The sequence below is a fragment of the Megalopta genalis genome, chromosome 1 (assembly GCF_051020955.1).
Source record: "Megalopta genalis isolate 19385.01 chromosome 1, iyMegGena1_principal, whole genome shotgun sequence".
NCBI classification, from domain to species: domain Eukaryota; kingdom Metazoa; phylum Arthropoda; class Insecta; order Hymenoptera; family Halictidae; genus Megalopta; species Megalopta genalis.
In genome coordinates, this window is record NC_135013.1 from 14,540,841 (window position 1) to 14,558,911 (window position 18,071).

Genomic DNA, 18,071 nt, shown 5'->3' on the forward strand with positions numbered 1-18,071 from the left:
TGCCCTCGACCGAACTAGCCTGTTTATTGATCGCACACGCGCCTGCGTCCTCTCGATGATACGCCTTCGGGATCTCTCGTTACCCTCCTACTGCCCCTCCCCCCCACTCTCCCACGCACCCTCTCTCAACCCTCTTCGACGCGTCCACGGTTCGGCTCGACTCGGCTCTCGCGCGCCACCCGCACACTCTGTGCCCTGACCTCCTCTTCTCTGGCATTTACCGACGAACACGAACAAATTCGTCTCTAAAATATTCAACGATTTCGGAAAACGAAACTCGCAGAATTATACGCGGAGAGAACTGTCGAAGCTGCTTACCGGAACAACGCCAAGATCGAAATTTTCTAAATACCGTTTTCTAGGTACCGCAGGTGTAGGCAGCCGACTTCGTACTTTCGATCTTGGACATTTTTTGGGAACGATAGTCGACGGGCGACGTTATCGAGTCAAGATTACCGATTCGAGAGGGGCACCTTCGGAGAAATTTGCGATTTATTCGAGTTAACCGAGCGTCGAAGAATTTCGGAAAGATCGATATTCTTGGTAAGATAATGGCCAGTCGTTTGAACTAGCGCGATTTTCAGTCCCGTGAATGTCCATGCGACAAAGTTAACGCAACATTCCCATGATATATACATGTATAGACGCAATGTTTTTAACGTTGACAGGTTTATTAGGTTGTTTTTGAAAAATCGAATCGAATGAACGATCACGATCATTAACCGTGCAGTTATGTTTGATCGTTTAATCGATCGTGCACGAGCTACGGATGAATGCTACGATGAAATGAGGAATCAACCAGACAGCGTAGACTCGGAAACGGTATTCAACTTTATTAATTGTATAAAACGGGAGAGTGCTCGTCGCAGCAAATACATACCGAACGAATCCATTATCTTCGCGTTTGACACATTTGTAATAGTTGTAAGAAACGTTGAATGTCACATAGAAAATTGAAAAAGGTCGCAACGTTTGTTGTTAAATTAATTTGAACGCTAGGTACAAGGACTATCACAAGATATACTAGACGACCATCCACGAGAAGCGATCTCGTTTCTCTCGACGCGACCTTCATTGTTCTCCGACTGGCAAAGAGTCGAAAATCGAGAGAACACGACTCGCCTCACTTTTCTCTAAGCCTTTGTTCAAAAAGACTGCATCGCGCGCTAAGCGCAACATTATTCGGCTAACGTGCGTTGGTTGCTTTAGAAAAATATGGAAACCACCGCGAAGCGTCCTCTTTGGAAAATCAACTTTGGATTTGAAGCTTGAAATTGACGCGAGAAGTGAAGCGGTCCATAAACGCTCGCTGAGTTCTGTAGTTTGTTCGGCCGAGAACATTCGAAAATTCGAAATTTCGACATTCGAAAATTCGAACGTTTGATAACATTTCATAGTAAATCGTCGGCTGCCATTTGGCCGAGATCCTGCTCGGCCGGTAATCCTACGGCGCCTTCGGCGTCCGCCTCTGGGCCGGCGGGCATCACTACTTCCGGTTGAGTGGTTGGTTCCGTAGACTGCAACAGACCCATTCCTATAGGATTTGCCCCGGCGTCTAGCACCGGGTCGGCAGTGGCTTCCGCAAGGTTCGTTACGGATTTCGATTTTAGGCACTGGAAGTCGACGTGTCGACTTTTCGCCTCCTCCTTCTCCCAGGACATGTGAATGAAAGGCCTCTGCACGTAATTGTAAATCACCTCGGACCGTCCTCCCGCTCTTGTCTTCACTTTCTCCTTGTAGGTAGGATAGCCTTCGATGCCCAAGCGGATCTTTTTCAGGCAGCGTTCCTTCATCACCTGCTTGGCCACATCCCTGTTCTCGATGTACTTGAAAAACCGATACATCGCGGTGCTGTTGACGGCTATTGGAAAGTAAAAAAAAAATACTTTGGTCGACTTTTACTGTCAGAGAACCGTTTTGTTTCGACCGTGCGTTTACATTGTCTTGTGAATGTTTTAGAAACGAAAAAGCCATGTATTTTCGCGTGCATCTCATCTTTCCAATCGTTCCGACAGAATCGGTGGATTTGACACGGTGAAATTGCGTCTCGGCGGATTTAATATGGTCGGAAGTGTTGCAAACAACACGGTCGATGTGGTTATTGATTTTCTATTTTATAGGAATATTCATCATACCGTGGCAAGGTAGTATATTTCCAACCTTGGTGTCGCGAAAAAATGAGAAAGTAATAAATATAAAGTTACCGTTCGCGCACTTACTTTGCGAGTACTCCTCTCCCATTTGCGGGGGATATTCTTCGTCCCAGTCGACGGTATCGTCTTCCAGTAAAACGACGATATGGCATTCACGGTCACCTCTACGCGCACTGTTTACCATCAGGGGCAACATCAAGTCCTCGAGGAACACTTCGAACTGGCAGCGCGCGCCTTCGTTAGACAACTCATGTAATAACCCTCCTATAATCAATTGTTTAGTTTCTAGTCTCCTGTCGTTTAACGCGAGCTGCGGAGTAGCCTTCTAACGATTACGTATTGTCCGTAATCGAACGCTGAATACACTGTCCAACCGATGAAAAGATTTTTCTGATCTCATTATCCTATACTTTCTAGAAAGAATATCAAAACAACTTTGAAAGAATTTCAATTGGTAACAAACGCTATTCGATACTCTGTTGGTAAGGATCATTTGGACGACGATATTATTGTACAAATTCAATATCGTGTTGAACAGTGATATAATAGAAAGTAGAAACCCAATTATTTATTTGGAATATTATAGTGTTTTCCATATTTTTTAAAATTTGCTTTACTCAGAACGAGAACCGTGCACTTACTCAAATTTTGGCATTTCACTGTGCTAGCATCGAAAGGAACAAGAAGATAGTCGCATGCCTCCCGCAAATCTTGAACCGCGACTGACGGTGGACAACGTATTATTCCACCTTTATAATAATCAAGAATAGCTCTAAACACCATGGCAGATACGCCTTCCGCAACTTGGTATTCACCGCGTTCATTTGGTTGAGCATATTCTACGCCAGAACTAAACATTCTTCCCAACATTGTATTTGGATGTGCGGTGAACAAGGCGCGGTCAACGATAAATCTGAAATGAATACATTGTTCCATGTTGCTACAATTCGTTATACAAATTAACGTAACATATACGTATAAATATAAGATGTACATATAATACTTACACAGTATTATCCACAATAAGAGTAATGCGATCATCGCTAGCTGGTGGATTATTTACACCGATAATAGACGCCGACGACGGCAAATTGTCCCTACATTGATTTTGTTGAGTTTTTCCAACGGCAACCCCGGTACAAAGTCTGAAGCAAAGCAGAATTTTAGCAACTATTCGAGTATACTTAATATTAACGGCCGCACCAAACAGAAAGTTTCTGCTAATAAAACACGTGGAAGCGATGCACAAGTGTTGAATGAATTTCTAAACAACACCTACCTCTCGGATATCGATGCCCGGACTTTGTTTCGGTTATACAATCTATGGAAACAATTTATACTATCGGTCACTAATAGAAAGCGTTCGTGTACCTGATCAAAATGATGGTACAAAAACCTATGTTTGTTTTGTCTGCAGTTATTACCTGTTTTGATGATTAATATTTGTATTTTGCCTGCCAGAATTGAAGGAATGACAGTGCCTTTCATTGCTTCCATCTCTTTGAACCAGACAAGATTTTGGTTTGGAAGAGCCACCACAACTACATGCAAAACAACGACATTACCTTTCTAATGACTGCATTCGACAAGCATCGTGTATTATCTACAATTCTAATACGATAACTAGTTTGAATCGAGAATCGTGTATGTACATGAAATTTATTTATGAGAACATTGCTTTCATTTTCTGTTGGATATAGAATCGATTATGCTAAGTATGCTCCTTGTATTATACAGTGACAACATTGTTTGCTTCTTTTAATAAACGAGTCCAACGAAAAGACAACTAAAAGTAAGTAACTGCACGGAAAGCATACACAAAATGAGTAACACAAGTCTACGATTGCAAGATGTTAAAGAAAGTACAGGAACTTGTATCGAATAATGTAAAATGCTGGATGAATGTCGAGTAAATCATTCCTCGATATATCGATTTCCATCTAATCTAATATTCAAGATATATGTGAGAAAAGAATATTTGTTCTTAATTAAAAAATTAATTTCATGCATGTAACATAATGTATGACAACAGCCTTAAATACATGCTACGATATAAACATATAGTTACCGAAGTAGAATTTTAAAAGGAGTTATAAATTGTGGATAAAACAATTATGTTATCGTTCATCTAAGATGAGCTTATAATAACGTTTTTATCATAGAGACAAAAAATTAAACTACTAATATATTGTATATTCTTAATCAAGGTACGCTGTTTCTCCTTGCTTTGTTCTATATCGAGAAATATAATTGCTTGTATTTTCTGTACGAAAAAGACAGTGTACCTCATTCTACTCCCATAAATACGATGTCGTCCTCTATCATCTGTTTCTTTGTCTGTTTCTGCGTCGCTACTGCTATCTTGCAAATAATTCGAGTGATCTGCATGATTTGACATCTTGGACCAGCTGTAAAGATTGAATACAAGTTTAAAATTCTCAACTATTTTCCTCTTAAGTAATTAAATTGGAGACATTTTTATAAATAGTAAAGAGATTTGTATTTAATTTACTGAAACTAATGGCCAAGGAAAAATTTATTGCTCTATGTAGAATTCTATCGAGTTCCAACTAAAATAAAAACATCATTAAACGTTATTAAATGTTTCATTATAATCATGTATGATTTCTTTAAAGACATGAATGTTATTGGGTTCATTGGACGTAGAAATATTTAACTGACACTAAGATTATGCAATAAAAATTAAATTGAACATGTAGAAGTTTCCATCACTTCAGAAATTGTATACTGTAGCATTTTCTGTCAAACGTTTTTACAAATAGAAACATCACGTAAAAATGTTTAACAGAATGACAGGTTCGTAATAAAGTTTTCAAATATTTTTCCGTATAAATATATTGTGATATTGTTGTGCAATACTTAAAATATACTTATCATGATAAATAGTTTCGTTGCAGTATTGCAAAACGTTCTGCCATACACTTTCTTGTTCTCTGTTAAATGCTTATGCGTCATTCACACACGCGTTTCGATTACTCACATGTTAGGTATTGACAGGTAAAAGCCGAGTTTCTTTAAAAGCCAGCTAGCCGATGCACAAATATCCAAACCGCAAGATTGAAAATTAACCTGAACTCTCCTTTTAATGGAAAGTTGCATTCCAAACCAATGAAACGAATAACGCGAAACACCGCACGGTCATAGATGACAATTCCTTTTGACAGGCATTGACCAAACTACAAGATCGCACTAGCTCGCCAACATTTACAGAATCGTTACTAAACGACATAACAAAGTAAACCTATTAATTATCGATTAAAAATTCTAATGTTGCAGCGTATGGAAGTATTCGGAAATAGTTTTATCCTCCTGAGATATATCGCTCAAAGATTGTTACAAGTTTAATTTGACAAAAATTTTGAAACGATACGATTTCGCGCCAAAATACTCGATGATTCGTGTAAGAATTTCACCGAACATTCCGATCTAATTCATTTGTATTTAATGACTCGGAAAGCTGTAAATAAACACTTGTAAACAATTATAAGATTCTTTCAACATGACTCATTAATCAACACGATTCAATATATTTCGAATCGTACAGATTTGTTGTCGATATTACAATTAAAATGTAGAGTAATTTTAAATTATAGTGCTAATAATAGTGATTGGATTAAATTTTATTTTGTTGTACAAGTTATACATTTACAGTTTTTGTACGTCCACAAATATGATCCTGAAATGTGTCAGCGTGATAACGTGTGCTGGATGCTTTTTATACACTTCTTACATTTTATGTAAATTGTCCTACTTTTTATCAAGTCACAATGAAGATGACAACAGAAATGTGTCACAGAAAAAAGGTAAACAGTAATCATGCTTAGATGCGGGTTCTAATAATTTAATAAACATTATTTGATTTGTGTAATTATCGTTTTACAGCATATTTTGCCAAGAGTTTATCTCATAATTATTTCTATTACAGATGACTCTGTTGATTCGGTATTATGGTTGTTACTTGTAAACATGTCGTTGTTAAATGTCTTTATGTTACAACATTCGATTATGGCTAGTGATTTTGTAAAACATTTGTTTTGTAAATTGCATATGGATTATATGGAGAGAAGTATATACAATATCGCCAGTGCCATGACTCTACATTTGCTACTTAATCAATGGCAAATCGTATCATCAATTTCATGGTGGAAAATCGATACATCTTTCAATGATATTTCATGGTACATATTTACCAGTCTCCATGTTCTGGCTTGGTCAATAATTTATAGCGGTTGTTTAATGATGGATATATCTGAACTTACTGGAGTGAAGCAAGTGTATTATAAATTTTCGTCCAGACCAAGTCCCATGTTAACGAAATCCAAAGAATTGCGACACTTTTATTCTCACATGAGACATCCTAGTTTGATAGGTTTTCTTATTATTCTATGGATACATCCTTATATGACGTAAGATATGTTTAAAAAGAATTATCATTGTATTATAATTAAGTATTTAATTCTTTTCGTTCTTTTTCTTTTACAGAATAGACAGAATATTGTTAGCTTCGGTATTATCTGTCTACATGGCGTTAATGTGGAACATTGACGACAAAGATTGTAATTATCATGCCACTCTAGTCAGAAGAAAGCAAGAAGAATTATTTTGATCTTTACTTATAATATCTGCCTTACCATCACAGCTTTTGTGTTCAATATATTTAAGTTCTAAACGCGTTTGTAATATAATATTTTTTTGGCAGTTTTACATTCAAGAATACATATTAAAATGAAAATTGCATTACTCGAGCTATGGAAAACTTAATCAATTATCTCAACTAAAAGAGCTGTTCCTTTCAAAATCCAATACGCCTGTCCCTCTGCGGATGGAAGCAACGTTGCAACAACAAAATTTGTGCTGTGCCCTGTTGTAGATAATACGCCTGCACGTACAGCTGTTTTATACAGTGGACAAACATATCTTGGATCATCCTTTGGTAACTCTAGTATCGGATTTATATGTAAAACTGGAAGATTTGGGTGCATCTCGCCTGAAATGCATATACTTTGCATAATTGAAAGTTTTCTGCTTAAAACAAACCGGTGGATTACCTATGTTCGCGTCTACTAGAAGCATAGAGTTAAAATCCCATCTACCAGCGTCAATGTACAGTCCGTGAATTAATACACCATCCTCTGGTACTTGCAAGCCTTTGTACGATGACTCCCCCTAAAGAAATCATTGCTTCGATATAAGAGTACTATTCGAAGTATATTTCTATCAACTCAACCTCTTTTCCAGATTTTTTATGTTCCTCTTCAATTTCGGCTTGATCGAGAACGATTTTGGTGGGAATGAAATCCAGTTTGAGATGATCGATAGGTGTGTTATACTTTCTTGCACATGTCTGCAGCATACCCGTTAAAAATCCTTGTGGAAACGATAAGCCGGAAATCCAGAAAGAAACGGGTTTTTGTTGAGTCAACCAAATCTTGAATAGGAAAAAAAAAGATGACTAAATTATCGGTATACTTTAAATGTACAAAATTTCTCTATTTGGAAATATGATGTTATAGTTTTATCATTTTTTTTTGACAGAGGCATACGTACTTCAATAAAATCAATCCTCAGTTCTAAGTTTCTTATCCAGCTTCCCAAGGATTTCAAGGATGGATAGACATTCATGTTATGCCACATTTGCGGTACCTAATTTTAATAAGAATACTGATGCTGATATTGTAAAATGTTGACTAAGACAAACGAAATTTACGAGGATGAAACCTGATTATTGATGAGAGCAATGAAGACATTTTCTAATTCTTCTGACATAACGACGAACCCTTTAATGGCTCGTTGCAGGTTTTCGATCGACACGCGTATTTTCTTCAGCAGCGTATTGTACCTATCAACTTCGTGAACGAGGACGGTAGTCATCGACGGAAGACGTCCTTTTGAGTCTCTCTGTGTCATGAAACAAAGATTTTAATATTTCCACTTATAATTATAATTATAATTATTATTATATATATTATATATTATTATATAATTATATATTATTATCATATATATTATTATATATTATTATTATAATAATTATTATATATATTATTATAATTATATTATAATTATAATATTTCCATAGATGATTGATAGTTGTCGTGTCGAACGAGATAGAAATATTCTACTTACTACCAAGTGTTTGGGATTACACTTTGTAGAATCTATTTCAAGTTGAATCCGAACCAGAATCGTGTCCGCAATCTCGTACGCTATATCCGAGCTGGATTTCCCTTCTTCGGATGCAGATTCTTTCGGTTGTACTTCCAAAATGGTATTTATTACGAATTGCGCCTCTTTTAACTATTAACCATAATTAGTTAGCGTGGTTTTAGTCGACTGGCTAAACAATAAGTCTCTATAAAAATACTTCGAGCTCGAGCATGATTCTCGATTACTTGATAAATTTGGTTTGCGTTCTCGTGCATCTGGAAGATTTCCGGATCATCGATTATGGAGAAGTTCTCCACGAAATCTCTATACTCCCTCAGAGTTTTGAAGTTTGGACAATAGTATTTTCCGGACCGCGAATAAATGTAATCTGAAACAAGACGTACCAAACATTTATTAGAATTTCCTTCGAATTTCGAAGGAAACAAAATGTCTTACCGTCTTTCAGGGTTTTAGGTGAGAAAAATATATCTAATATGGTTTTCATACACCTCAGGTCCCAGGTGTCCGTGACTCTGCCGCCGTAAGTGATTTCGCCTGTAGTGTATATTAACGCATTCCAAGGTATATGCTCGTGTACGCAAAACAGTTTCAGGTTCAGTAAGCAGCACTCTCTGTCGCTGTCGTTGAATTCGTAAAGAATATTCCAACCCAGCGGGCCAAACTTTTTGCGTTCCTGAATAATCGCGTGAAAGAAACAAACTCCGAATATGATCTTCCGCCACTTCCCGTTTAAATCTGAAAGAAAAACGTGGAAAAAAGTGTAGAACGGTGCGTATACATATCGTCTTTTCTTTCTCTCACGGTGTTCCTCGAAGAATTCTTCGTCGAAGTCGTAAAGTGCTCTCTTTATGTTCGCCTTTAGACCTTTCGGTGGTTCGTTGGTCACCTTCACCGCGTTCTGAAGAACGGAAACCGGAAAGCTGACACTCGGCATCGAGCTCAGGAACAGCCTAAAATCGCTATGAATCTGTCCCTCTTGTTCCTCGCTGATTTCCATAATGATTTGTTCCATATTGATCATCCACGACGCAGCTAAATGACAATTTTGCAGAAACACCCATCTGCCCTCCACGACGCCCTTTCGTATGTGCCCTTCGGCCACAGGTCCTTGACCCTGTCCCAGAGAAATCGAATTGTATCTGTCGGAGAAATTCATCTCGGCCGCGAATCTTAGAAAACCGCTGAAAGGATCCGATCCGGTGGTCAGGATGAACACCAGAGGTATTTTGTTCGACGTGTTGGCGAATCTAAAACAGAAATTGTCGAATTGATCCATCGATCAAAGGGCTAATATCTTTTTTCTTATTATGAAAAATAATTTCCATAGAAATGGAAATTATATATATATATATAATTAAAACGATAGTGTGTGTACAAGAGCGGCATTGCAGCCATTGGCGATTCCACGAATTTCTGACCGAGATTCTTCGCCACGAACGCCGTGATCGCAAAGATCAATTGATCTTCCTTCAAAGCTTTCAACAGCATCAACTTTTCTATGTCGGACAGTAGATTGTTCCAATTGTTGGTTGCACTACTTGCGTTTGTCGGAATTACGTTGATCACCTAAAAACGATAATACAGTTTATGCGATGATTACTTATATGCTTGCGCGATCTAGATCTGTTTAAAACTAATAAAAAGCGGGCCTCACTTCTTGGAAATATCCAATTGTTAATGGAATTTTCTTGAAAACGTCGTTCAGAATATTTTTGAAAACTGGGAAAGTAGCAGCTAAATAGTTGACGAAGGTCCACATTTGGATCGTCAATGTCGGGATATCTGGTCTGTCAGCCTGTTTAAAGAACAGTATCATGTTTAAAGAACTTTTACATTGAACGCGGTATAATTTGATTATCCGGCACGATTAGAAAACCGAGACGACTTTATTTCCTTCTTTATTATCATCATTTTATTTGATTAAAATATTGGATAAATTCTAGCAATATGAAGGTCCAACAAATATTTTTAAGGCATTGAAATAGCCAGAGAAATTTTCTGCATCTATATTATGTCATAAAAGTCTATTTACAGTTATAAATTAACAGAAAATAGAATATTTGTTACAGCTACAAATGATTCTTGCTGTAAGGAATACATATAAGGAATAAATAAAAATAACATGAAATTTGCCAATTTAAGGGTGAAACAAATATTCTAAGTGTATACAAATATTCAGGAAGCTCTCCTGCGTTTATATTATGTGTTATGTATTTATAACCAACAGTCGATTTTGGCTAACAGTTTGAGTTTTTTGCTACTATTCCAATTGGCGCTGTACGCATATCGAACAGAGCTTTATTTTCCCCTCATAAGAGGCGTCACCATCGCCGATACAGCAGTTGATCTTGCCGGATTTTACATAATATTTTATTGCAATATTTGCAATGATAAACGAAATTTGTTTGGGCATGATACAAATGCAGAAAAATCTCCTGAACTTGTTTGTCCTCTCAGAATGTTCTTTCAACCACTTAATTTCCAAATCATGGTAGAAACGATTAATGGTATAGTAACGGCACTGATTTAGGTTCCAAGCAAACCGTATACGTACATATGTACAATCAGAATTCTATCGGCTTGTTGCAAAAGTAATTTCGATTTTTTGTAAGCTATCCATTTGGGAAACCGAAATTACTTTTGCAACAACCCAATGCGTATAATATTAAAATTCGACTCACTACACTGATTCGGGTGGCACCCCGCAACATAAAATTCCATTGGGCCTGGTTGATTATTTTCTCGTTCATGAATATTGCGATATTCAGCATAAAACTGAAAATTAATTTATGCTTTTCAAATAGACCCCGCGAAACGTTCGTATAAATGGCCAATGTTATCTCAATGAGGAGATTTTGCAGTCGTCTGGCTAGATTGTCATCCTTTTCGGTTGAGTCGATTACTAAATTAAATATCTAACGAGAAAGAAGAATGGAAGGTGACGACAAAATTCATCTGCACAACTTGTAGGAGAATTTTGTGTGTGTGTATCTCTCTCTCTCTCTCTCTCTCTCTCTCTCTCTCTCTCTCTCTCTCTCTCTCTCTCTCTCTCTCTCTCTCTCTCTCTCTCTCTCTCTCTGTGTGTGTGTGTGTGTGTGTGTGTGTGTGTGTGTGTGTGTGTGTGTGTGTTTACCTGATTGAAATACTTCAGCGAGAATTGGTACATAGGATCTATATTCGCAAGATCGGCCACGACGAAGAAGAGGACGGATCCACGATTCGCTACCGATCGATATTTTTCGCGCGCTTCGGAGATCTTCCCTTCGGTAGCCTCGCTCTCGATCAGTCTCGTTGCGATGATCGCGGAGGTTTCCTTGCTGTCGTTCAGAGTTTCGATCAGATCCTCGTTGTCCAGAATGTCGTCACCGGCGCCGTACAACAGCGTTAGTATTCTATCCTCGATGCTCTGCAGCTGGCCCTTGTCGGCGTTGATCTTCGTTATCAAATCGTTTCTCATCGATTCGAGATCTGGTCTTTCGAGGCGCACCACGTCCCTGCGAGAAGATGAACATTCCGAAATGATCAAAGTGTTACTTACGAAAATCAAGTTCAAATTCGCGCGAACGTATTAACTCTTTGCACTCGAGTGGCGACTCGGAGGCGCCACTAAAAATTGTTATACTATTTTTCTAAATAATTGTAGCAGCATCAGATTCGTTTATATGTAAAAAGAACTGTTAAAATTGCAATTATTCCACGTGCCAATAGGCTCAACTTCATACGAATAAATCGTACTGAATCATATAAATGGAAATACTGTAGATCAGAAAACATGTTTTGGATCTCGAATTGAAATAGCTTTGTTGCGACGGCAACACCGAAGGTCGAACGTCCCTGGCCATCCCTTGAGCAATTAAGCAATATACCTGCGACAGTAAAAAATGCATCCGAACGAAGATACCCTTCGACCCGACGAACGGACAACACGTGCGACAGATTCATAAATTCCATATTTCACAAAGCGGAAAAATTACAACCCGAACTTTCGAACAGTTTCCCACTCCTCATTTCAAGTTCCTTCCGACACACCCATCTCCAATCAAAAACGCTTCATTTCCTCCACCAAAACCCACCATCCACCAATCAACAAAAAAACCGAGGTGACAAGCGGAAGGGCATCTAGAACGTTAGTCAGAACTGTTAGAACTCCCAGAAATCGTAGAACTCTAAGAACGCAGATAGAACGCAAATAACGCATCGCTAACACCATAGCTGTACTGTAATATTATTAAAGTGTACATAAAAGCAACCAGCGACTTCGTTCAACTTAATTCCATTTGGAAACAACGCGCACATGCAAGCTTCGACTGCAAAGGGTTAATATTGTCCACGGTATTATTGGGTTGGCAACTAAGTAATTGCCGATTTGTTCGATGAAATAACAAATTTTTTTTTACTTGGAACGAAGTTTAATCTGCAATGTATTTTCCATTTTGTTCGATGACCTTTTGCCATCTCTCCGACAACTTGAAAATTCCACGCTCGTAGAAAGTCTGATCCTTTTCGGCCAAAAACTGAGTTAAGTGAGATTTTACAGCGTCGTCATCGTTAAAAGTTTTACCACGAAGGGAGTTGTCCAGGGATCGAAATAAGTGGTAATCCGATGGCACGAGATCAGGGCTATATGGTGGGTGTAACATCAATTCCCAACCAATATTCATCAATTTTTGCCGAGTGGACAAAGACGTGTGCGGCCTAGCATTGTCCTGCTGGAAAATGACACCTTTACGATTGACCGATTCTGGTCGCTTTTCCTAGACCGCTGCATTCAATTTGTCCGGTTGCTAACATTCACGGATAATAAAAAATAACATAATAATAATAATAATAATTTTATAATATAACATTTACGGATATCATGAAAATGGAATGATTAAATATTAGTAGCAGGTGAATAAAATTGTATTTCGGTTAAACAGGGGAATAATTATGTATTAATAGTATTAAACGAATTCGAAAAGAAATTATTAAATATTAATAGCAAGCTAACAGAATTTTATTTCGGTTGAAACAAAATGATTAAATATTAGCTACAAGAGAATGCAATATTATATAAAAGGGAAGTAATTAAATTTTGATAGCAGGGGAATAAAATTATATTTTGGTTGAAAAGAAATAGCTAAGTCAATGCGGTCTAGCATTGTCCTGCTGGAAAATGACACCTTTACGATTGACCAATTCTGGTCGCTTTTCCTTGACCGCTGCATTCAATTTATCCGGTTGCTAACATTCACGGATAATAAAAAATAACATAATAATAATAATAATAATAATTTTATAATATAACATTTACGAATATCATAAAAATGGGAGTGAGAGACATCTATAACTGAAATCGGCAATTACTTAGTTGCCAACCCAATATTATCATTATGCGTGTTAACATCAGATAAAAGAAAATACAAATTGCGCGTAATTACGCCAGTAGTTGCTCTTCGAGGCCTCCCGTGGTTACGGTGAAGTTCACCACGGTCACTTTGATGCAGACTTCTGGCAAATAGTGGGGATTAGCGATTTTCGTTGTGATGTACAGTCGAAACTGCGTATCGTAGTCGATGTCGGAATCGCCGAATCGTATCAACAACCTGCCACCCTAAAAGAGACTCGTGTTATCGCACGTTTCTTTTAACAATAATTACCCCTGAGCCTCTCCCTTTGATTTTAGGCACGTAACATCGATCAAGTACCTGCATAAAGATCTGTTTGAGCAACACCGGTTCTAAACTAGGATCCAGCACTTCTCCCACTTCCTGAAGCAGCACGGGCATTCCCAGTCGAATGGACGATTCGAGTATCCTCGTGAAATTCGCATCCGTCAATTTGCATATCTTCAGATTATTATTTTGCTCCATGCTTCGTATCCACCTGTTCGCCTACGCGACGAAACGCGAGCGTAATTTTCAGATGAGCGTTGGACGAGGTAAATAAAAGACAGCACCTGTTCTTGGGGATCGATCATCAGAGGCCAACGGTTCGACTGCGTAACGAAGATCCCGTTCTCCGTGCTGACCTTGTCTCTTGGTAACCCATGCGTGTTCCAAAGACGGATTTGATAAGGGTCGGCTAATATCGCGACGAGGCTGTAGTTCTCGGTGGTCTTGATGTCATGGTTTTTACAGCTGTTTAACCAAATTTGCATCAATTCCTCCCTATATTCGTTGGTGAAGGCACCAAGATAGGCGAGAGCCCCGGCAGCAACCAGCGTGTCGCCCGTTAGATTGATCATTTGATCGTCGAACCCCTAACAGAGTCCATGCAGAGACGAAACGTTCAGTTTGTTCCGAGATCCCGAGCAGCTAAACGTTACTTAGGAGAAAGAGATCGAACTTTTGTCATTTTCTCCCATCGTATTCGTTCATCTGCTAGCGCGGACGTTAGTCTGCCCGATCGGTTCAGTCTGGCTTCCGCGAGCGTCATCTCTGCTTCCAGTTTGTTCAAATTCTTGATAGACGTGTCGTATTCGATCTGCAACAGCGCGATCTTCTCCTCCAACTCGGCGAGTTGCGCTTGTTTCATAGACAGAACTCGTTCGATCGACTCCAATTCTTCTACCGCTTTGTGCAATCTGTATCGATCGACGAGTTTTATTTTTTTATTTCACGAGCTTTTTATTTTATAATGATCTCGATTTGAATTTCAATTTTGATCGTCGGTTTCGTGGAAATGATAATGAGGGTGTAATGGCACACCGGTCTCGCGATACTTATCGACATTTGCTTAAATCGAGAGAGAGAGAGAGAGAGAGGGAGGGATAGAGAGAGAGAGAGAGAGAGAGATCGAAGAATTTCTCGCGTCCGACGCGTTCGGTTTCGCTCGCGAAATTTCCTCGAGTTTTCGAAAATATTGGGTTGGGGAATAAGTTCGTAGCGTTTTTATATTTTATTTTATTTTACAACGATTTTCTGCTCTACAAAACTGTGCTAATCGTCTTTTTGAGTCATTTAATTTTTTATTACTTTTGAGGCTTAGAAATGAAATATCTAGGAGGTAAACATTTTCGACACCTTCTCTTCTTCGCTTTTCATCGAGGCCAAAAAGCAGCCGAAGCAGCCCGGGACATTTGCAACGTATTTGAAGGAGTCATAGGCGAGTCTACAGTACGGAAATGGTTTGCGAAGTTCAAAAATGGCGATTTTGACGTCGACGACACGTCCCGCAGCGGAAGACCTTCTGAATTCGAATTTAACCCAGGCTCCCAATTTTTCGGCAAATCCCATTGAATGAAGACGATTGAGAATCGTTTTATGATCGCAGTTCATTCTTTCGGCCAATTCACGACTTATTTGGTGACCGTCCTCCTTCAAAAGTGCTTCGAGACGCTCTTCGTCGAATTCAGAAGGTCTTCCGCTGCGGGGCGTGTCGTCGACGTCAAAATCGTCATTTTTGAACTTCGCAAACCATTTCCGTGCTGTAGACTCGCCTATGACACCTTCTCCGTATACGTTGCAAATGTCCCGGGCTGCTTCGGCAGCTTTTTGGCCTCGATGAAGAGCGAAGAAAAGAAGGTGTCGAAAACGTTGCTTTTTACCTCCAGGATATTCCATTTCTAAGCCTCGAAAGTAATAATAAATTAAATTACTCAAAAAGACGATTAGCACAGTTTTGTAGAGCAGAAAGAGCTCTATCGAATGAATATTATACACTTTGTCAAACAGCAAAAAATCGTTGTGAAATAAAAGAAAATATAAAAACGCTACGAACTTATTCCCCAAACCAATAGAAAGTAGAAGCAATTCACCTCTGTCGTTTCGGCTCGACGACCCTGTAAATCTTTGCGTAGCCGTCCATTGCTCTCACCCAGATACACATCGATTTGCACGCCTTGCTCTGCTTGGCAACCAGATCCGGTCGGAACTCCGGATGGTTCACGTATTCTTGCAGCTTGTTTAGAAGCTTGTCGCTTATCTCGTCCTTGGGATAGGCCATTAAACGGTCGAGGAAATGTATGTCACCCAGAACCAACTTGGCCGATGGCCAATCTGTCCTGGAGACGGGATTTTGTTGATAATTTCATTGGCGGTTGAGTTTCTAGGTTGATACGATCAAACGTACTTTTCGCCTAGCAGCAGATTAACAGCCTCCATCACGAAGCGGACCAAATGGGGCGGCTTATTGAACACGCGGATTTCGTTGATGTCGTTCTTGTTCAAAGCTTCCAACGCCTTCTGGGCCTCCATTAGAGCGGGCATCGCCGCTTCCAAGTCTTGTCTGGCGTCAGCCTCCAGTATCGCTGTCTCGTCGGCTTTTAGCTAACGACGAAGAAAACGATAAAGAACGCGAAGAAAACGCGGCGCGCATTCGATCCATTCGACGGTTCGAAATACATAATCACGTTCGCATTGTTCGCACACCTTGGCCGTAGCTTCTTCGGCGCTGATCACGTATTTAGCTTTGTCGCACTCGGCTTGTTGCTTCGCGATCATTTTTACCAGCTTCGACACCTCGTCCGTGCTTGCCTTCAGCTTCGGTGCAAGAATGACTAAATGTTCTTTCATGACGGCGACCATCTCGTTGGTCTCGAGGAGTTTCTGTTTCGAATTCGGAGTAGTTCAGACGAACACACGTTATTACCTACAGCGGCCCACGAAAGTGTTCGTACAACTTTTAAAACGCAATAACTTTTTTAAAACTGGACCGAGTAACTTGAATTTTTTTCGGATGATGGCGGGATTAGTCTATTAGACGATGACCAAAATGCTTTTCTTAAATTTTGGTATTACTTGGAATGACAAAAAAAAGAAATAAAAAACTCTTATTTTTTTTAACCTTTTTATCTGAGCCTATAACGGAAATTTAAAAAATGCCTCTCTTGGATCTCGGTAACTAATATGTACGCTGAAAATTTTATCGAAATCAATTGACGTTGTTATGAGTTCTAACAAATTGAAGATGACAAAAATCACAGTTTTATCACGATTTTGACCAAAACCTGGAAGAAATCTGCAGTTTTAAAAATCTTTCAACGCCCGCAGTTCGATTATGGGTTAATCAATTTCGATCAAATTTTCGGCACGCATATATATTACCGAGATCTACGAAAGGCATTTTAAAAATTTTTGATATAAGCTCAGATAAAAAAGTTAAAAAACGAGAGTTTCTTATTCTTCTCTGTCATCCCAAGTAATAGCAAAATAAAAAAAAAAGGCATTTTAGTCATCGTCTAGTAGACCAACCCCTCTATCATCTAAAAAAAAATTCAAGTCATTTGGTCGAGTTTTGAAAAAGTTCTAGAAGGTGTGCGAACACTTTTCTGGGCCACCGTATCTCGCGATCCCTTTATTTTTCGTTCGATCGGCCACTCACATTCAGACCGTTCGAAATCTTGATCTTCAGCGTCTCGATCTCCTTTTTCTTCTTGTCCAAAGTGATCCGAAACAATTTCAACAGCTCCAAGTAGCTACTCGGGGTGGTATAATACCGACGACGCATTTCTATGAAGAATCGAACGGTCACCTCTTCGACGGTCTGGAATTTTCGCGCGTGTTAAAGGAACTCTGAGCTGGATACGCTGAAAGGGGATCTTCTGCAAGGGTACCTTGTGGATCAAGACGCAGATCGAACAGAGACCACCGACTAGTTTCGGATTATCTGGAACAACTGCGGACAATGTGTTTTCTGCTACCGAGAGGAGGGCATCGTTCGGCCATGTGGTAAACCAATCGATCGTGCAACAGTTGACCAACGACGGAAACATGCGACACCGGTGCCTGCGCAACGAGATGGCGGATG

At 39.1% G+C, this 18,071-nt stretch overlaps 3 protein-coding genes and 2 long non-coding RNA genes across 10 annotated transcripts in view; 3 read left to right on the forward strand and 2 right to left on the reverse strand.

The window, feature by feature from the left end:
• Positions 1-159: 159 nt before the first annotated feature.
• On the forward strand, positions 160-4,428 carry LOC117223652 (uncharacterized). Its single transcript, XR_013033388.1, has 3 exons — positions 160-543; positions 731-2,405; positions 3,615-4,428. It is a non-coding gene; the product is annotated as an uncharacterized LOC117223652 (long non-coding RNA).
• Positions 809-5,340, reverse strand: LOC143259450 (BTB/POZ domain-containing protein 10-like). Of its 5 annotated transcripts, none has more exons than XM_076521714.1 (8): positions 5,155-5,340; positions 4,439-4,561; positions 3,578-3,694; positions 3,433-3,474; positions 3,161-3,298; positions 2,795-3,066; positions 2,220-2,417; positions 809-1,861 (listed from the first exon to the last, which is right to left on the reverse strand). In XM_076521714.1, the coding sequence occupies exons 1-8, from the start codon at positions 5,271-5,273 to the stop codon at positions 1,392-1,394; spliced, it is 1,479 nt and encodes a 492-aa protein (XP_076377829.1). In that variant the 5' UTR covers positions 5,274-5,340; the 3' UTR covers positions 809-1,391. The 5 variants fall into 5 exon arrangements, with proteins under 5 accessions (XP_076377829.1, XP_076377833.1, XP_076377837.1 ...); XM_076521718.1 differs by having other exon boundaries at positions 4,439-4,562; positions 5,048-5,188; XM_076521722.1 differs by lacking the exon at positions 3,433-3,474 and having other exon boundaries at positions 5,155-5,339.
• Positions 5,341-5,594: 254 nt separating this feature from the next.
• LOC117223700 (nurim homolog) lies at positions 5,595-6,919 on the forward strand. Of its 2 annotated transcripts, XM_033476137.2 has the most exons (4): positions 5,595-5,745; positions 5,826-5,977; positions 6,100-6,580; positions 6,657-6,919. In XM_033476137.2, exons 2-4 carry the CDS (start codon positions 5,845-5,847, stop codon positions 6,778-6,780), a joined length of 738 nt encoding a protein of 245 aa, XP_033332028.2. In that variant the 5' UTR covers positions 5,595-5,745; positions 5,826-5,844; the 3' UTR covers positions 6,781-6,919. The 2 variants fall into 2 exon arrangements, with proteins under 2 accessions (XP_033332028.2, XP_033332019.2); XM_033476128.2 differs by having other exon boundaries at positions 5,611-5,977.
• The window catches only part of Dhc16F (Dynein heavy chain at 16F), a 31,732-nt gene continuing 19,981 nt past the window's right edge, over positions 6,321-18,071 (reverse strand). The window contains exons 40-61 of the mRNA XM_076521810.1: positions 17,878-18,049; positions 17,646-17,807; positions 16,694-16,870; positions 16,395-16,591; positions 16,081-16,326; positions 14,670-14,907; positions 14,281-14,583; positions 14,030-14,215; positions 13,763-13,935; positions 11,476-11,836; positions 11,024-11,257; positions 9,997-10,137; positions 9,718-9,908; positions 9,144-9,589; positions 8,778-9,077; positions 8,567-8,709; positions 8,301-8,471; positions 7,893-8,072; positions 7,722-7,817; positions 7,402-7,602; positions 7,223-7,340; positions 6,321-7,161 (exon numbers count right to left, since the gene is read on the reverse strand). Coding sequence (XP_076377925.1) covers positions 6,932-7,161; positions 7,223-7,340; positions 7,402-7,602; positions 7,722-7,817; positions 7,893-8,072; positions 8,301-8,471; positions 8,567-8,709; positions 8,778-9,077; positions 9,144-9,589; positions 9,718-9,908; positions 9,997-10,137; positions 11,024-11,257; positions 11,476-11,836; positions 13,763-13,935; positions 14,030-14,215; positions 14,281-14,583; positions 14,670-14,907; positions 16,081-16,326; positions 16,395-16,591; positions 16,694-16,870; positions 17,646-17,807; positions 17,878-18,049 — 4,666 coding nt within the window. The 3' untranslated portion in view covers positions 6,321-6,931. The remainder of the gene's footprint in view (positions 7,162-7,222; positions 7,341-7,401; positions 7,603-7,721; positions 7,818-7,892; positions 8,073-8,300; positions 8,472-8,566; positions 8,710-8,777; positions 9,078-9,143; positions 9,590-9,717; positions 9,909-9,996; positions 10,138-11,023; positions 11,258-11,475; positions 11,837-13,762; positions 13,936-14,029; positions 14,216-14,280; positions 14,584-14,669; positions 14,908-16,080; positions 16,327-16,394; positions 16,592-16,693; positions 16,871-17,645; positions 17,808-17,877; positions 18,050-18,071) is intronic.
• Positions 8,711-10,483, forward strand: LOC143259468 (uncharacterized). Its single transcript, XR_013033387.1, has 3 exons — positions 8,711-8,862; positions 8,929-9,110; positions 9,205-10,483. It is a non-coding gene; the product is annotated as an uncharacterized LOC143259468 (long non-coding RNA).